The sequence below is a fragment of the Ascidia mentula genome, chromosome 6 (genome assembly GCF_947561715.1).
Source record: "Ascidia mentula chromosome 6, kaAscMent1.1, whole genome shotgun sequence".
Lineage (NCBI taxonomy): Eukaryota > Metazoa > Chordata > Ascidiacea > Phlebobranchia > Ascidiidae > Ascidia > Ascidia mentula.
The window spans coordinates 3,284,963-3,302,546 of record NC_138571.1 but is presented as its reverse complement, the minus strand read 5'-3'; the positions used below and the strand labels follow the sequence as shown (position 1 = coordinate 3,302,546).

Genomic DNA, 17,584 nt, shown 5'->3' with positions numbered 1-17,584 from the left:
TGATGGAATAATATTATTGCCTGAAGAGTCATATTGAAGTTATAAGATAAACAACATCTTAAAAACTATTTCTTGCAACGTCCTCAAATATTAGAGACTTGCTCAGGAAATTTTTACAGTATTGGTGTTGAATATTCAACTTAACCATATTTATAGAGTTTGTGCAATGTTGTATGAGACTAGATGTTAACTTTATGTTTACAAAACATTAAAGACTAACGGTGCATGATTCCAAGCTTACCTGACTTCTTACACTTGAAATATACAAGAGAGTTTGTTAAAGATAAAGTTCGTGTCGTCCCCCCATACACAAACCCTTGCCGCAATTTCACAGCTTTCAACATGAACCGCATTCAAAACGTTAGCCTGAGAAAGTTACATCACTGGTTTTGAAACCGGGTTTTCCAAGTTTTCCAGGAGTTTCCAAGTTTCACCAAGTCTTAAATAAATATCAATCTTAAACGTGGTGAAGATTCCTGCAAAGCTGGACATGCACATAATCATCCTGCAAAGTTTTATTGAATAATTAAATAAAAGTTAATTGCAAAGTTTACCCGGTCTGACGCCAATAACATTTATACTACAGTTAATAAAACAATCATTTGCGGTCAGTTTTCCTCTGTTATTCCTAAATTCAACTACTTTAACTATCATCTTTCTTATGCAATATGAAATCATACAAATCCAGTAACAGGGCGGAGTACCAGCGTGAAAGCTGAGGAAAAACATTTTCAGCTGGAATGCAGTATGTCTCTATGTAATATTGGTACATTCTTACTAGTGGTAATCGTAAACGTAGGCCACCATAGTTTTATTTCGCATATGCAACGATGAGTGGGTTCGATTGTGACAAATTGTTGCGTAGGGAACGTATTGAAAGTTTCAACCTGATTGGGTTCTATCAATCGTGGCCGCCTACGCTATGACACGAACAGAAAAATAATTATTGAAACGTCACTAGTTGTATGTATTTATTACTGCTTGCGATACGGTTTGTCATTTATATTCTGCAAGAGGATCTGTAGAAATAAATTACAGGGAAGTTGAATAAACGGTGCTTTGCACTATTAGTAAAAAAAGATCCTAAACGCTTTCATCACGTGAAAATTTTCTGCGAAGTAATGTGTTTGATCACTGCTGTATGATATATGTGCTGCTGTAATTGCAAAGCTCGTTTTTAGTATACTGACGGTGCCATCGCTTGGTAAAGAACCTGGCTACAATGTCGTTTACTTCGCCAGTTAACGACAAATTCGTAATTAATCTCAAAATTGACAGTTTTGCGTCACCCAACATTAACATAAAGTGTGTAAGCTCAAAAACGAACGTTTTAGTAATATCTTAGACCAAATATTGACAGACACTACATACTACTGTATGTGCAGATTTCATATTTGATGGGTTGAAATTCATGTCAGTGGATGGTGCGCCACCAACAAATTCATCAGAACGTAGTGCGTGCTTCTACATGAGATGCGCGATATTCACATTACAGTCCGTGGCTCAATTTGTTTTCAGTGCTGATGCGTAACCTGTGTTTTCATTGCGCATTACTTTGTAGTTGGATCAGCCACTTTCGTCGAATACAAATGCGTATGCGTCATCGCTTTATGACAAAAAACAAACCCTGTTTCTCCCAGTGCAGTACCGACACTTGCTAGGCAATTCTGCTCTTACTCCTCGTTTAGAACAATAAGAATGATAACCCGTGGTTTCCGATATTTGTAGTGCAGTGTGTGTTCGCCCGCCTTTCCTTACAGTTCTTCATTACTTTTTTGAACTCTAGTCCCTACTGTGTGGGAAATATCATTTTGATGATTTGTGTGCATTGTAAATGAATTCCAGTGCACGCCGCCATACCATCTTTCTGCTGCCACCTAACGTTAGTGATGAATCAAACGCCTGTCCGCTAGCACTGCTATGGCTTTGTCTTTGTGACCATTCGATTCTCTATTGAAAACTATATGCAACTGTTGCCCCTAGCAAGGGTTTGGCGACATCACAGGTAATCTCTTGTAAGTTAGCTTAACATATTGTTTGCTCGAACACAAACAGCCTGCCAAAACATTCAGGTCAATTTGGCATCAAGCTAACGTCATGTACAGGGGATTTTATTGTCCAGTAACAAATAAATTTGCAGTTGTACCGCAGAGAAACTTCTATAGGGAGAAACAGATGTTAAGGGAAATCATTACAAACAACAATTGGAAAATAAACTCAAACGTTGTAGTTCATGATAGCAAAAAGATCCGGAAAAGTTTTCAAACAATTTGATTATGCAAAAAAATCGCTTATTAATTAATATTTACACATCACTTTAACACAAAAACATATCAATCACTTCTTCCTGATTTTCATTTCAATAATTTTAAGCGAATAATTATGACCACGGAAATGATACCATCCCACACCATCAGCATAAGATTCGTATGGACCTCCGTAATAAAAACCATTCGGGTTTCCCGAGTGACAATTTGTAAACCACCAGCCACCTTTGTAACTCATTGCACAGTTTCTTGAATGAGTGTCTTGATCGTTATCTTTGGTGGAGAAGTTTGTCCCAGATGGTCTCATGCCATTGCCTTTGGAAATTTAACTCGGTTTAACAGATTGAAATGGACAAACCAATATGACTTTGATAAATTTCATGTAGTTCGCTTACCTGCAGGACCTGAGAAATTCTCCCAGTTAAGTCTGTAACCTCCTCCTTCTCCTACTGAAAAACGACTGAAACAAACGAAAATACCTTAGTTTGGTTCCAGTTAGTTTGCTTATATTTACCCATAAGCAGCATAAGTTTTATTTCCTTCGAAATCTTCCATATCAATTCTCATCTCATATTCACCACCACTGGTTATCTGATGAAGTTTCTCCAGTCCTGAGGATAAATAGGAATTATTTTCACCTTTATATTATCTGACATTCTAGTGAACATTTTCTCACCCAACCAGAATTCTCCGTCAAGTTTTCCAAATCCATTCACATAATCGTCCCAACCTCGATTGAAATTTTCAGACCCATCTTCTCGTTTCTGAAATACCTGAACAAGAATGTCCAACATTCAATGTGGTATAAAATATAATATATCACATGTTAGTGATATATCACATACATGATTTAATTGTTAAAAGTAATTTGTCGACTCACCAGCCATCCACCACCATCTGTCACCAAATCACAAAACACTTGGACTCCCTTGCGCCCTCCAGTGAGTGGGTAGATCGTGTAAACACCCCCTGTGTCGTTTACATGTCTGGGCATGACGTCACTACAAGTCGTCGGGTTGAGAGCAGCTGTTAAACATTAGACGTTGCTTTTGAAGAAAGACCAAGGAAAATTATTTCATTCATATTAAAGGTAAACGTTTTACCTTCACATTTTGTAAGTCTTGCTTCAAGTTGTTGTAAGGCAGTTTGAAGTTGAATTACTCCATCACATTCACATTGTTCAGCAGATTCGCCTTTAATACCACGATGGCCTGAAAATCCGCGAGGTCCTAAAAGTATACATTCCTGATTGTATTTCCTCTGATAAATTACATTTAAAAGCCCTTATTTTTCCCAAACGATCGTGAAATTCACAGTTCTTAATGATGTAATAGTTGCACAAAAATGAACCTCTTGTTTATGGCCATGCTCAAGTCATTCGATTTTACCTCTCTTGCCAGGTGGTCCTCGCAGTTTGTGGGAAGTGTTTCGAGTTCCCGTTGATTGAAACAAACCATTAGTGCTTCCACATTGAAGACTAACTGTGCATGATTCCAAACTTAACTGACTTCTTACACTTGAAATAAACAACACCAGCAAAACTGTTCGTTGCAACGCCATCATATAATTGTCTTGCAAATCGTCTCTGGAAACATTGACACAACATAAGCGTAATGGCGATAATGTGCAACAAACCCAGCTTTATAGAATTATCTGCGATGTTATCTGATATTTGACATTTCCTTTTATGGTGGGGAATTCTACTTGTTGGATTGCTTGCAGTTTCATGAACATATTGGTCGATTGCGGCATTAAATTCCTATACGATTTGATGCACGACTGACCAGGTACGTTTCACAGTGATAAATATCCTGAGGCGTTTTTGTAACCAATCCTAAATGAAGAAATATCTCAGATTTAAAGTGAGTTTTACCTCGTCTCAGTATACTGGCTATCTGCAGTAATTAAAGTGTATTTTCTTCCAAATATCTATTTATGTAATTTTAAATGTACATCAAATTAGCCTGCGCAGTGGGGCGATCCTGCCTTGTCATGCTATATCATATAAAACTCATGTGTTGCCTGATAACGGTGATGCAGATTCCCTATTGTTGTATTCTTGAGTCACAAACAGTTCAAGTGTATTGGTACAAAAGGGTGCGCAGGTTTTATAGCCAAAGCCAAGACGGAAATAAGGCCAGGAACGCAATAATTAAATACTGAGGTGCGCAGTAAATCCACGGGCGTAAGTCGCATTGCACGCTGATTACACGTGGTATATGAAGCGCCGTTTTGTTAGGTCAACTTTAGGACACAAAACTATATAATTACATAACACCTATGTATATGAAAGTGTCGCCTGGCGAGTTGTGCGCTTTCGCACTAGTGTAACTTGGCCACAATATCCCGGAAAACAAGTAAGCTACCTCAGCTTAGTCGGAAGAACGTTGGTCCTGATTAGCTCATGATCGTGAGTGAAAATATCACCGACAACTTGATTTTTTCAAATATCGCTACGACTGGTCGGAAAAATGGCTGTTCCAGCTTGGTTGCGATGCCATTAACCCAGTGTTTCCCAACCAGTGGTACGCGACCGCATTCCAGGTGGTACGCGAGCACCCTTCCGTAATTTTCGGATCTAGTTTGAATTGAAAAAATCGTAAGTGATCTCAAAATATTTGTTACTTCATCCCCTAGGTTACTTTGTAACAATCAACTAAGTGGTACGCGTCGAAATTGTTTTACCCCCAAATGGGAAGGAACCACAAAAAGGTTGGGAATCACTGCACTAACCCTTAATATTATTTACTGACGACATTGGTGGTTTGAAATGTGTTCAACAGAATAAAGAATTTCATTCAGGCCGAGTACAGTTGATTTGTCTGACTCAACAGCCCCACCCAGCGACCGTCTTCCTGTGCTCGTGTGGTTTTACGGAGGTGGTTTCATGACTGGAAGTTCAAATTTTGCTGTTTACGATGGGAGATATTTGAGTAACGCTTCCGAGGTGATTGTGGTCGGAGTCAATTATGGCTTGGGTGAGTCTACTGTCAGAAACTTGTTGCATTCTGTCAAATTATTTCGCATTTCGGAAATCTAAAAATCAGTGCATTTTTACAACTTTTCGTTTCTGGTGCGATTTCTTTTTATTATTTACGTACAAACAAACCTGTTCTAACAACATGTTTCCCTGCATTGTTATACCTTTGTTATTCACTAGGTTACGACTTCATACAAAACATTGCTTTTATTTTCATTTTTTTTTCGCGATACTTGTTTTCTTTTATTTGATATGCGATAAAATAAACTGAATTTTAGAAAGAGCAACTAGTTGAGCATTTTAGTGTATCAATGAATATGTTGACTGCGTACAGGTATTTTCGGTTTTCTTGCGTTTAACGAGGATGGCGAGGAAGTGAAAGGAAACCAGGGATTCAAGGATCAACAACTCGCTCTTCAGTGGATCCAAGATAATATTGAGAAATTCGGAGGCGACAAAAATCAGGTAGGGGCAAAAAAACACAAAAGAATGAATATCCAAATGGAAATTTTCGCCCCAAAGCTTTATTCAAATGGTTAGTGATTTTCAATAAGAATTAAAAATCACGGGAAAGTAAGATTTAAAACAGCTGCCATTGCCGATGTGATAGATTTAATTGCAACCAATATACATTCTGAAAAGCTTCGCATTCTTGTTTTTTTACTGACAGATTGCAATTGTCGGCCAAAGTGCTGGAGCTCAAGCCGTCATGTTCCACTTGATGTCAGAGCAGAGCAACCCACTGTTTCAACGTGCAATATTACAAAGTAATCCGGCAATTACTAAGTACCAGACGCTCGATGAAGCCATGCAGTTGGTTCCCTATGTTCTAAATTCCACCAATTGCAACGAAGGAGGGATCGAATGTTTAAGGTGATTTTTCTTTGCTCTTTTTTTTTCGTTTGTGCAAGACCTGTATGTGCGTTGTGTCAGTGCGTTTATTATAAGTAAAACTGACTTTTTTGAAAAAAAATGAAATATTGGGATTTAACCAAAACTGCTGATACAGGCCTAGCTGTCACTGTAACTTTCGTATAAAAAGATATGAGTAAAACATATCATAAAGTTAAGTGCATAAGACTAACTCTTACATTAGTTGGCTTTTGTGATTTTTCGTGTCGGGTAAATTCTTGATATTTTGTTTGACATCATTACTGTTATCATTGATTTGTTGTCGATACTTCTTCACTTTATTGAAGTCATTTAGTTCACCTTTCGAGGAAAACTACTTTATAACATTTCAACACAAGATAACATAAAAGGACTGCAGGCCAGCTCGAGCTACCGACAAACATATTTTTTTATCTCTCAAGTGTTATTAATGATCCACCTCATGTGCTTTTCAGGTCTGTAGACCCCCAGCAACTGGTACAAGCAAGTTATGTTCTAATACCATATTATCTTCAACGTCACGACATTATGAGAGTCATCGAACCTATGAGGGTTATATTGGACGGGGAGGAATTCACAACTGACGCAATGGAAGCTTTTAACAATGGAGAGTGGAACACAGACAAGGAAGTTATCATGGGCACTTTGGTGGATGAGATCTACGTTCCTACTTTCTTTCCCGCCATAATGCCAAAAACTATATACCAGGTTATTTTTGAAACTAGTTACCAGAATTGCAAGTATTCAACTAACTTCAAAAAATGCATGAAGATTTTTTTGAAGATTTAAGATACAAGAAGAAAATCTATAATTGTTACCTCTCTAATAAGACGTACATAAAATCCACTGTAAATTCGTGCAAACCACGACACATTCGGGTTCTTGTGGGATCAGTTTTTAAAGCGTTAACAAAAATGTTTTTATTTCTTCACTACGGAACGCACTCAGGACACGCATCAATTAGAATTTAGTGCAAAATTTCGTCTTTGCACCATGTCATAAACCACTCACCTTAAAACAGAGTTCGCCATGCAGTCTCGACATTAAAATCTTTACGCTATTTTTTCATATTTCAGAGACTGGTCAACTTCGTCTTTGGCGAAGAAATTGGTGCAGAGGCAAGCGCTTTATATGAACAATATGCGGAGGGAGAAGTTCTGAAGAAAGATTATAGGATTCCTCTTGGAATGTTGGCATCTGACAGCTTTTTCAAATGCCCTGTCAGAGCAATGGCGAGGTACGATTTTGTATTTGTATATTTTCTATGAACTTCAAAATGTTCAGATTGGACCAGTAAAGCTTTAGGATGTAATATCAACATATTCACCGAATACGTAATACGTGAATAGATGTTTTTAATGTAATAAAATATAAAAAGAATTCAATGTCCGTCGTATTCTTTTGTTCACAGACTGGCGTCGCAGAGAGCAACAGACAACAACATTTACTTGTATTCTTACACACATCTGAACATGGGTCCAGAATGTAACAAATCTGATATAAGTTACTCGTGTGGAGTTGCTTCTCACTCAGCCGAAAACTCGCTTCTCTTTCGCACATTTGACTTTGTGAAGTAAGTTGAATAATTTATAAATGTTAATTGAATATTAGACAAGTTATTACATAATTTATTAGCAATCGCAAACAACGCAGTAACATTTAATGCAATGGCATGATTGGCCTGATCGCCCCACTGCGCAGGTCCTTGCTTGACGATCACAGCTAACGTATCACGATCATGAGGTTTGCAGGCTTAACAGCCAAAGCATTGCAGCCTAGCTGGATCAGCCACTTATTTTTAATAACTCAACTCAATATATGCATTTTACCCAAATAACCACATGTATGATATTTACTGGACAAAATTTGCAGTTACAAACCAACTGATGATGATTGGTTGGTTTCGGACCAGCTCGGATTCTATTGGTCAAATATGGCGAAAAGTGGGAACCCAACTTCAAATCAAAACAACCCAGTATTTGCAACCTGGCCACCTTACACTGAACAAGTCGGAAAAATTGCTGGCGTAAGTTGAATGTCATTCGCTATCTGCAGGCATAAACTCTCATCCAGAAATTATTTTCGAATTTCCATATTTACTTCTTTGAAGCAAAATGTTTTTGATAAAAGTCATCTAGTTACAAAAATACTCAAAAAAAAACTTTTTCGACCTTTACAAGCTTACAGGTTTTGTATTTAAATATAAACCTATATTAATAAATTGACGACGATTAGGTGAAATAACCTTTTTTGTGCGTTTAATTGACAGTTCTCCAAGATATTGAACAGAAGAGATAGCAGATTGGCGGAATCTCCATGGACAAACATCATAATAGATTCACCACAAATCCAACTCGAAACCAACTATATGCAAGACATCTGCGACTTTTGGGACAGCACCGGGTACTACGTTAACATGACGTCATCGGGTGGTGACGTCAGTAGCTCAACAATGGCGGGTAATACGGACGATGGCATGACAACAGCAAATAAACCAACAACCACCAGTGAATTTATGACCACCACAACCACATTGGCAGCTGAAGACACAACAAGTTCTTCTGTAATTGTTAGAATGTCGTTTGTTGTGTTGTTTTCTTGTGTTTTGTCCGCTTTGTTTGGAGTAAACTAACATATTTGTCGGGATTGAGTAACTCGCAATTTGTACAGCAACCCGTATTTCGAATATAGATTTTATTTAAATTTAATTCTTTTATAATTTTGCTGTTGCGGTTAATCAAAAACACTTTTATAATGTGACAAAACTGAATTACGAAATCAGTCATTAATCAAAGTCTATTATAATAAAAAACGTTCATCGCATCACAATTTCCTCACCAACGTTACTAATGCTGTTCTTGTGTACTGTGAAAGAACTTCAATGTTTTATTTCGGTGTTAAATGTGTTGCAACGAATATATAATTACCTTCTTAACTTGGTGCAATGAGGTCAAATTGCTCCGTCCTCGTCACAATGGCAACCCCTTTAGGTATGTTGATGTTAAAGGCATGTAACACACCTTTGTCATTAAAAATCAAAAAAAATAGAAACTGCGTGCAACAAACTTTGTTACCTTTGGATGGGTGTGCAATATTTTTCTTGTATTCAAAACAGGAAGCACTGACCAACAACCCACATTATTCAACCACCTACACTTAAACCTAAAGGGACAATTCCTCAAAACTACCTGCAAGAACGAAATAAAACTTCTCAAACGAAATATCGCTGGCGAGAAACCCTACCAGTACAAATTTATGTGATGAAGCTTTTATAAAATGCAGCAATCAATCGGTCCATTATCACACTCATACAAAACCATACGAAAGCAACATTTGTTGTGAAGTCTTCATCACCGGCGGAAGAATATCAGCTCGCAGAATTCCTCATAAAGCAAAAAGCACTTTTCATAACAGAGCGTTCAGCATTAAACGCAATCGAAACACATTTGGAGAACTTTTAGATGCAAATTTTGTGAAAAGTGCTTCATAATCGGATGTTAAACTCCACAAACGATCCACAATGGAGAGAAAACAAGTGCACAACGTGCTCATTAGTGTTCAGTAAAAAAACAACCTATGAATACATATCACACTAAGGAAAAACCATTCAAGTGTGACATATGTGTTAAGGCTTTCAGCACGTCCACACTGGGGAGAAAAAAATCTCTTTGATAGAAAATAACAACAGCATAACTATTTAATCAGAATTGCTCTTCTGGCACTTAGTTTCCAAAGTGTTTATTGGAAACCAACGTTTCGTCTAACATTCGGCGAGACTTTTTCAGGGTTGTGTCTAACTAGCATAACTATTGTTTGAAAAATCATCATATAATTGTCTTACACATAACACTGACACAGTATGGACCCACTGGCGTCAAATGTTTAGTTTATTTTTTCGAAGATTTGTTAGTACGCTGTCAACTTTCGTGTCGCCAATACTTAATGTCGGAAGAGGAAATTTTTGACAAGATTGAAATGCGTCATGGTTCGTTTTAAATAGTTCCACCTTTTTCAGTGACCGACCGTGGATTGAGGTATTTTTGTTCTAACACTAAACAACCTCTTTTAATAATGTACGCATGCTTTATCCACCATATCCATAATGTACGCATATGTTTTTTGTCCACCCCATGTAAAAAGCTTAACTTCATATGTGGCAACCTGTGACTGTATATTACGTTCATTTGTTCATTACAGGATGAACCTAAAGTCTGACATGTGGAAAGCTGGAGCCCAATCGCCAGAGGTTTAAAACCGTTGCAGGTAGAAATGGATAACGTGCAAATGTTGTGACCTTTGATTGCACAAGTCCAGGTGCTGGTTCAAGTTGGACCAAAAAGAGGCGAAGTTTTAAAGTTTACGTTGACGGCAGAGCTGTGAATAATTCGAAGTAAAAGAAAAGTCTCAGCTTTGCTCTGCAGAACAAGGTGGCAAACACATATATTTTACTTTGCAGGATGAATATACGCAGCTGCAGCTGATGTATCAGAAGAATACTTTTCTCCGTGTCAAAAGGTTGCGTTTAAAAGCCACGAATTTCGCAGAATGGAGCAAAGGCCGGGGAAACAAATTTATTCCTCCCAGGCAAAACTAAATGCAACTACTTGTGGTTTCGGTTTGAGGAACTCTAGTTTGTTGCAAAAAGTACTGAGTAAAATACCACAGGTGTGGAAGAGAATGTTACAAAGGCAGCGATAATCTGCGCTGCAGGCGAAAGGTGTCTGAAATACACATGAGTCATTGAGTTACTGGACAACGAGTAAACACGACGTTAGGATTTTATTGTCCATATATTTAATTTGAGCAGCTGCAATGTTAAAATAATTCTACTACGAGAAAGAATTATATTGGGAAATTCGTAAAATTTAACAATTTTAACAACCTCAAGCATTGTATTTCTACCGTGGCTCACTCGGTAGAGCGTTGTTTCTGGTTAGGTCATGGTCGTGGTTTCAAACATCGACGACAACTTCATTTTTTCAGATATCGCTTCGACTGCCCGAAAAAACGGCTGTTCCAGCTGGGCTGCGATGCAAACTGTAATAGTTTTTAATAACGGCGTTGGTGGTTTAACATTTGTTCAACAGAACAAACAATTTCATTCATTCCAGGTAGCTGCAAGTTGTGTAAATTATGCACACGGATTGATCCTTAACCGTTTCAGCATTGAGACTTAGAGTGTACCTTTGCTTGAATTAGTTATACGAAATAATTTGCCTACCAAAAATTAATTTAGAATGATTGATTTTCCTGCATGATGTACTTTTATGTCCACGGATACCGATTTGTGAATCTACACCAGGTCTGAGGCGTTCCAACTTTCCTCATGTTTATTTATCGGTGTTTTGTAAACGGGCCTTTGCGTTTGTTTTCTGTTAACCGCGTGGTTCCAATGTCTGGCTTCAGCCGTAAGCCATATGACGTAGACCTTTTGCAAGTCGGTGGTGGCAACTCCGCGTTAGATCAAAGTTCAGGTTGAAAAGTTCACTATGTTTGTTCAGGAAATTTATTATCAATCATCAGCATGTTTTGTCTGTGCATGAATGACAACATTTCATAATGTTATGACAATATATTGTGTTGAAGTCCCCTGTTAAGTCGTATCTCTTCCATCTGTATGCAGCTTATACACAATTCGTATCTCTTCCATTTGACTCTTGCAGTAGGTTTTTCGACATGCCTAATAAGCTCGAACCCAGGGTGTGGATGTGCAACATTCCCTGTGGTGGGTGCAGCGGCTTGTGTACATTGGGAAAACTGGCCGTGTGCTTAAAACGAGGTTGAAGAAACAGTAACGGGACGTGAACAAACATTAAGAAAAAACGGCTCTCCCTCATCATGCGACCGAAACGGAACACACAGTGGACTTCAAAATCACGGTGATTTTGGACCGGGAATCTGACAGATCAAGAGAATGTTTTTTGTTTAACATAAATGCGGAGGCGTCATCACCCAATGATAAAAAACAAACCATGTTTCTTCTAGTGCTGTACCGACACTTGCTAAGCAATTCTGCCCTTGCTCCTCGTTTACACCAATAACAATGATAACCGGTGGTTGCCGATATTGTAATGCAGATGTGTTCGCCCACGCTTTTCCTTATCGTTCTTCATTACTTTTTATCGTACTCTTGTCCCAACTGTGTGGGAAATATCATTTTGATGATTTGTGTGCATTGTAAATGAATGCCAGTGCACGCCGCCATACCATCTTTCTGCTGCCACCTAACGTTAATGATGAATTAAATGTCTGTCCGCTAGCACTGCTATGGCTTTGTCTTTGTGACAATTCGATTCTGTATTGTAAACTATATGCAACAGTTGCAAATATCAAGGATTTGGAGACAACCCAGGCAATCTCATGTAAGTTAATTAAACATATTGTTTTTACTCGAACACAAACTGCCTGCCATTAAACAAAACGTTCAGGTATATTTGGCATCAAGCTAACGTCATGTGCAGGGGATTTTATTGTCCAGTAACAAATAAATTTGCAGTTGCACCGCAGAGAAACTTCTGTTGGGAGAAACAGATGTTATTGAAAATTATTACAAACAACAATTGGGAAAATGAACAAACGTTGTAGTTCATGATGGCAAAAATATCCGGAAAAGTTTTCAAACAATTTGATTATGCAGAAAAATCGCTCAACAATTAGTAATATTTACACATCACATTAACACCAAAACCTATCAATCACTTCTTCCTGATTTTCATTTCAATAATTTTAAGTGAATAATGGTGACCACGAAAATGATACCAGCCCACACCATCAGCATGAGATTCGTGTGGACCTCCGTAATAAAAACCATTCGGGTTTCCCGAGTGACAACTTGTAAACCACCAACCACCTTTGAAACGCATTGCACAGTTTCCTGGAAGAGTGTCTTGATCGTTATCTTTGGTGGAGAAGTTTGTCCCAGATGGTCTCATGCCATTGCCTTTGGAAATTTAACTCGGTTTAACAGATTAAAATGGACAAACCAATATGTCTTTGATAAACTTCATGTAGTTCGCTTACCTGCAGGACCTGAGAAATTCTCCCAGTTAAGTCTGTAACCTCCTCCTTCTCCTACTGAAAAATGACTGAAACAAACGTAATTAACTCAGTGTGGATCCGGTTAGTTTGCTTATATTTACCCATAAGCAGCATAAGTTTTATTTCCTTCGAAATCTTCCATATCAATTCTCATCTCATATTCACCACCACTACTGGTTATCTGATGGAGTTTCTCAAGACCTGATCAATAATAGAAATTGTTTTTTGATCATTAAGATATCTGACACTCAACTGAACATTTTCTCACCCAACCAGAATTCTCCGTCAAGTTTTCCAAATCCATTCACATAATCGTCCCAACCTCGGTTGAAATTTTCAGACCCATCTTCTCGTTTCTGAAATACCTGAACAAGAATGTCCAACATTCAATGTGGTATAAAATATAATATATCACATGTTAGTGATAGATTATCGATATGATTTAATTGTTAAAAGTAATTTGTCGACTCACCAGCCATCCACCACCATCTGTCACCAAATCACAAAACACTTGGACTCCCTTGCGCCCTCCAGTGAGTGGGTAGATCGTGTAAACACCCCCTGTGTCGTTTACATGTCTGGGCATGACGTCACTACAAGTCGTCGGGTTGAGAGCAGCTGTTAAACATTAGACGTTGCTTTTGAAGAAAGACCAAGGAAAATTATTTCATTCATATTAAAGGTAAACCTTCACCTTTTGTAAGTCTTGCTTCAAGTTGTTGTAAGGCAGTTTGAAGTTGAATTACTCCATCACATTCACATTGTTCAGCAGATTCGCCTTTAATACCACGATGGCCTGAAAATCCGCGAGGTCCTAAAAGTATACATTCCTGATTGTATTTCCTCTGATAAATTACATTTAAAAGCCCTTATTTTTCCCAAACGATCGTGAAATTGATAGTTCTTAATAATCTAATAGTTGCACAAAAATGAACCTCTTGTTTATGGCCATGCTCAAGTCATTCGATTTTACCTCTCTTGCCAGGTGGTCCTCGCGGTTTGTGGGAAGTGTTTCGAGTTCCCGTTGATTGAAACAAACCATTAGTGCTACCACATTGAAGACTAACTGTGCATGATTCCAAACTTAACTGACTTCTTACACTTGAAATAAACAACACCAGCAAAACTGTTCGTTGCAACGCCATCATATAATTGTCTTGCAAATCGTCTCTGGAAACGTTGACACAACATAAGCGTAATGGCGATAATGAGCATCAAACCCAGCTTTATAGAATTATCTGCGATGTCATCTGATATTTGACATTTCCTTTTATGGTGGGGAATTCTACTTGTTGGATTCCTTGCAGTTTCATGAACATATTAGTCGATTGCGGCATTAAATTCCTATGCGATTTGCTGCACGACTGGCCAGGTACGTTTCACAGTGATAAATATCCTGAGGCGTTTTTGTAACCAATCCTAAATGAAGAAATATCTCAGATTTAAAGTGAGTTTTACCTCGTCTCAGTATACTGGCAAACTGCAGTAATTAAAGTGTATTTTCTTCCAAATATCTATTTATGTAATTATAAATGTACATCCAATTAGCCTGCGCAGTGGGGCGATCCTGGCTTCTCATGCTATATCATATAAAACTCATGTGTTGCCTGATAACGGTGATGCAGATTCCCTATTGTTGAATTCTTGAGTCACAAACAGTTCAAGTGTATTGGTACAAAAGGGTGCGCAGGTTTTGTAGCCAAAGCCAAGACGCAAATAAGGCCAGGAACGCAATAATTAAATACTGAGGTGCGCAGTAAATCCACGGGCGTAAGTCGCATTGCTCGCTGATTACAGGTGGTATCTGAAGCGCCGTTTTGTTAGGTCAACTTTAGGACACAAAACTATATAATTACACAACACCTATGTATATGAAAGTGTCGCCTGGCGAGTTGTGCGCTATCGCACTAGTGTAACTTGGCCACAATATCCCGAAAAACAAGCAAGCTACCTCAGCTTAGTCGGAAGAACGTTGGTCCTGATTAGCTCATGATCGTGAGTTAAAATATCACCGGCAACTTGATTTATTTAAATATCGCAATGACTGGCCGGGGAAAATGGTTGTTTCAGCTTGGTTGCGATGCCATTAACCCAGAGTTTCCCAACCAGTGGTACGCGACCGCATTCCAGGTGGTACGCGAGCACCTTTCCGTAATTTTCGGATCAAGTTTGAATTGAAAAAATCGTAAGTGATCTCAAAATATTTGTTACTTCATCCCCTAGGTTACTTTGTAACAATCAACTAAGTGGTTGAACAACGCGTCGAAATTGTTTTACCCTCAAATGGGAAGGAACCACAAAAAGGTTGGGAATCACTGCACTAACCCTTAATATTATTTACTGACGACATTGGTGGTTTGAAATTTGTTCAACAGAATAAAGAATTTCATTCAGGTCGCATGGCTGGAAGTTGTTTAAATTGGGCATATCGATCCTTGCCATTTCTGCATTAACACTTACTGTGTATTATTGCTAACACACCTTCTTACAATTCAACTAAACAACAGCCACCGCACAACTATTTGTTACAGACCAGTGATGCTCTGGAGCATGTTTTGTGATCAGTTACATCTTGCCTGAATTAGTTCTGCGAAACATTTTTCACGCCACCAATTAATTTAGAATGTTTGATTTTTCTGCATATTGTGTTTTTATGGCCGCAGATACCGACGTCGATTTGTAAATCAACACCAGGTCTGAGGCCTTTCCTCATGTTTATTTATCGGTGTTTTGCAAACGAGCCTTTGCGTTTGCTTTCTGTTAACCGCGTGGCTCCAATGTCTGGCTTCAGCCGTAAGCCATATGACGTAGACCTTTTGCAAGTCGGTGGTGGCAACTCCGCGTTAGATCAAAGTTCAGGTTGAAAAGTTCACCATGTTTGTTTTATTATCAATCATCAGCATGTTTTGTCTGTGTATCAATGACAACAGTTCATAATGTTATGACAATATATTGTGTTGAAGTCCCCTGTAAAGTCGTATCTCTTCCATTCGACTCTAGGTTTTTGGACTTTCGGAAACGTTAAAGCGCCTGATAAGCTCGACACCAGGGTGCAGCATTCCCTGCCGTGGGTGCAGCGGTTGTGCATTGGGAAAACTGGTCGCTGTAAATTGGCGTCAATGCATTTTGGGGTTTTATCAGAGAAAGTCAAACTGAACTGTCAAATCTGATGGATCAATGTTTATATTTACATGGATTATCAACATAAAGCATGGAAACGGTTGCATGCAATATTACAACAACGACGTGATATACAAGGAATGACAAAACGGAATATGTTGTCAATATCTAATTGACACGTTGACATAATTCTGTGAAAACGTGGTAGGCGAAACGCACGAAATGCTTTGGTAATAATACCATGACAATAACAATAATGCAAATGTATAGTTTTTGCTTTTAACACAAAAAAATGATTTGTGGATTAAATACGGTTTGATACAATGATTTTCGTATTTACGATTTGAAGCCATTTTTAAAACGGGTGAAAGTAATTTCAATGTCTGTAAATAATTCTAAATCATCACAATGTTGCCATGGTAACTAACGACGCAATGTTAATTTCCGTCACTTTAAACCTCCCCAACATTCATTCGCATTTCACTTTCATCTTCGACTTGCTAATTTTTCCATAACCGTCCTTCCAGGTCATCCAACTCATAGCGTACCGACTAGTAGAAGTTCTCGGCCACGGACCATTGAGTAGGGCGCTTGAACAATGACGATACCACCAACCTCCACCATGATTAGTACAATTATCACCAGAGGGATGTTAGTTGAAAAAAAAAAAATCGCCAGTTAACAAAAGTTTAAACGGACGTGACTCGGCCGCCTTACGAGGTAGCGACTTACTTTTTTCACACAAAGATAGATCACAGGCTGATCTTTCCAACGAAAGAAAAATCAAAAAAAATTTGCATTAATATTCGAATATGAATATGATATGTTTGCTATGTCATAACCATAAGTAAACATCGATTCCCGCTGGAATCCTTAAGGGTAGATATCCTTGGTGTCTGTACTATCTAAAAATAGTAAACTTTTTCGCGAGAAAAAACGCGCGCCCTCTCAAATTTGAAGAATATTAATCATAACCCCCACATTTTTCAACGCTCTGCGCTCGCCGCGAAAGGTAACAAAAAAAATCGCCAGTTAACAAAAGTTTGAACGGTTGTACCTCTGCCATCTTAAAAGCCAGCGACTTACTTTTTTCACACAAAGATAGATCACAGGCTGATCTTTCCAACGAAAGAAAAATCAAAAAAAAATTTGCATTAATATTCGAATATGAATATGATATGTTTGCTATGTCATAACCATAAGTAAACATCGATTCCCGCTGGAATCCTTAAGGGTAGATATTCTTTGGTGTCTGTACTATCTAAAAATAGTAAACTTTTTCGCGAGA

The 17,584-nt window shown here is 38.2% G+C and overlaps 3 protein-coding genes across 4 annotated transcripts; 1 reads left to right on the top strand and 2 right to left on the bottom strand.

Moving 5' to 3' along the window:
* Positions 1-2,095: 2,095 nt before the first annotated feature.
* On the bottom strand, positions 2,096-3,853 carry LOC145906011 (microfibril-associated glycoprotein 4-like). Of its 2 annotated transcripts, none has more exons than XM_082993386.1 (7): positions 3,656-3,853; positions 3,371-3,496; positions 3,148-3,293; positions 2,944-3,040; positions 2,782-2,878; positions 2,663-2,727; positions 2,096-2,582 (listed from the first exon to the last, which is right to left on the bottom strand). In XM_082993386.1, the coding sequence occupies exons 1-7, from the start codon at positions 3,828-3,830 to the stop codon at positions 2,338-2,340; spliced, it is 951 nt and encodes a 316-aa protein (XP_082849512.1). In that variant the 5' UTR covers positions 3,831-3,853; the 3' UTR covers positions 2,096-2,337. The 2 variants fall into 2 exon arrangements, with proteins under 2 accessions (XP_082849512.1, XP_082849511.1); XM_082993385.1 differs by having other exon boundaries at positions 3,377-3,496.
* An 885-nt stretch (positions 3,854-4,738) lies between these two features.
* Positions 4,739-8,770, top strand: LOC145906888 (cholinesterase 1-like). The gene is made up of 9 exons (XM_082994351.1): positions 4,739-4,755; positions 5,070-5,245; positions 5,582-5,712; positions 5,918-6,120; positions 6,594-6,846; positions 7,215-7,375; positions 7,550-7,711; positions 8,011-8,164; positions 8,408-8,770. The coding sequence occupies exons 1-9, from the start codon at positions 4,739-4,741 to the stop codon at positions 8,768-8,770; spliced, it is 1,620 nt and encodes a 539-aa protein (XP_082850477.1).
* A 3,819-nt stretch (positions 8,771-12,589) lies between these two features.
* Positions 12,590-14,349, bottom strand: LOC145906009 (microfibril-associated glycoprotein 4-like). The gene is made up of 7 exons (XM_082993383.1): positions 14,150-14,349; positions 13,871-13,990; positions 13,649-13,794; positions 13,445-13,541; positions 13,278-13,377; positions 13,159-13,223; positions 12,590-13,078 (listed from the first exon to the last, which is right to left on the bottom strand). Exons 1-7 carry the CDS (start codon positions 14,322-14,324, stop codon positions 12,834-12,836), a joined length of 948 nt encoding a protein of 315 aa, XP_082849509.1. The 5' UTR covers positions 14,325-14,349; the 3' UTR covers positions 12,590-12,833.
* Positions 14,350-17,584: the final 3,235 nt, after the last annotated feature.

Excerpts from the sequence above, each read along its gene's own strand:
- LOC145906011 (XM_082993386.1), bottom strand. The coding sequence starts at position 3,830 with ATGATGGCGTTGCAACGAACAGTTTTGCTGGTGTTGTTTATTTCAAGT. Across the intron at positions 3,497-3,655 it reads AGGACCACCTGGCAAGAGAG|GACCTCGCGGATTTTCAGGC; the intron begins GTAAAATCGAAT and ends GTATACTTTTAG. Across the intron at positions 3,041-3,147 it reads CAGATGGTGGTGGATGGCTG|GTATTTCAGAAACGAGAAGA; the intron begins GTGAGTCGACAA and ends ATTCTTGTTCAG.
- LOC145906009 (XM_082993383.1), bottom strand. The coding sequence starts at position 14,324 with ATGATGGCGTTGCAACGAACAGTTTTGCTGGTGTTGTTTATTTCAAGT. Across the intron at positions 13,542-13,648 it reads CAGATGGTGGTGGATGGCTG|GTATTTCAGAAACGAGAAGA; the intron begins GTGAGTCGACAA and ends ATTCTTGTTCAG. Across the intron at positions 13,378-13,444 it reads TGACGGAGAATTCTGGTTGG|GTCTTGAGAAACTCCATCAG; the intron begins GTGAGAAAATGT and ends ATTATTGATCAG.
- LOC145906888 (XM_082994351.1), top strand. Across the intron at positions 6,121-6,593 it reads GGAGGGATCGAATGTTTAAG|GTCTGTAGACCCCCAGCAAC; the intron begins GTGATTTTTCTT and ends TGTGCTTTTCAG. Across the intron at positions 6,847-7,214 it reads TGCCAAAAACTATATACCAG|AGACTGGTCAACTTCGTCTT; the intron begins GTTATTTTTGAA and ends TTCATATTTCAG.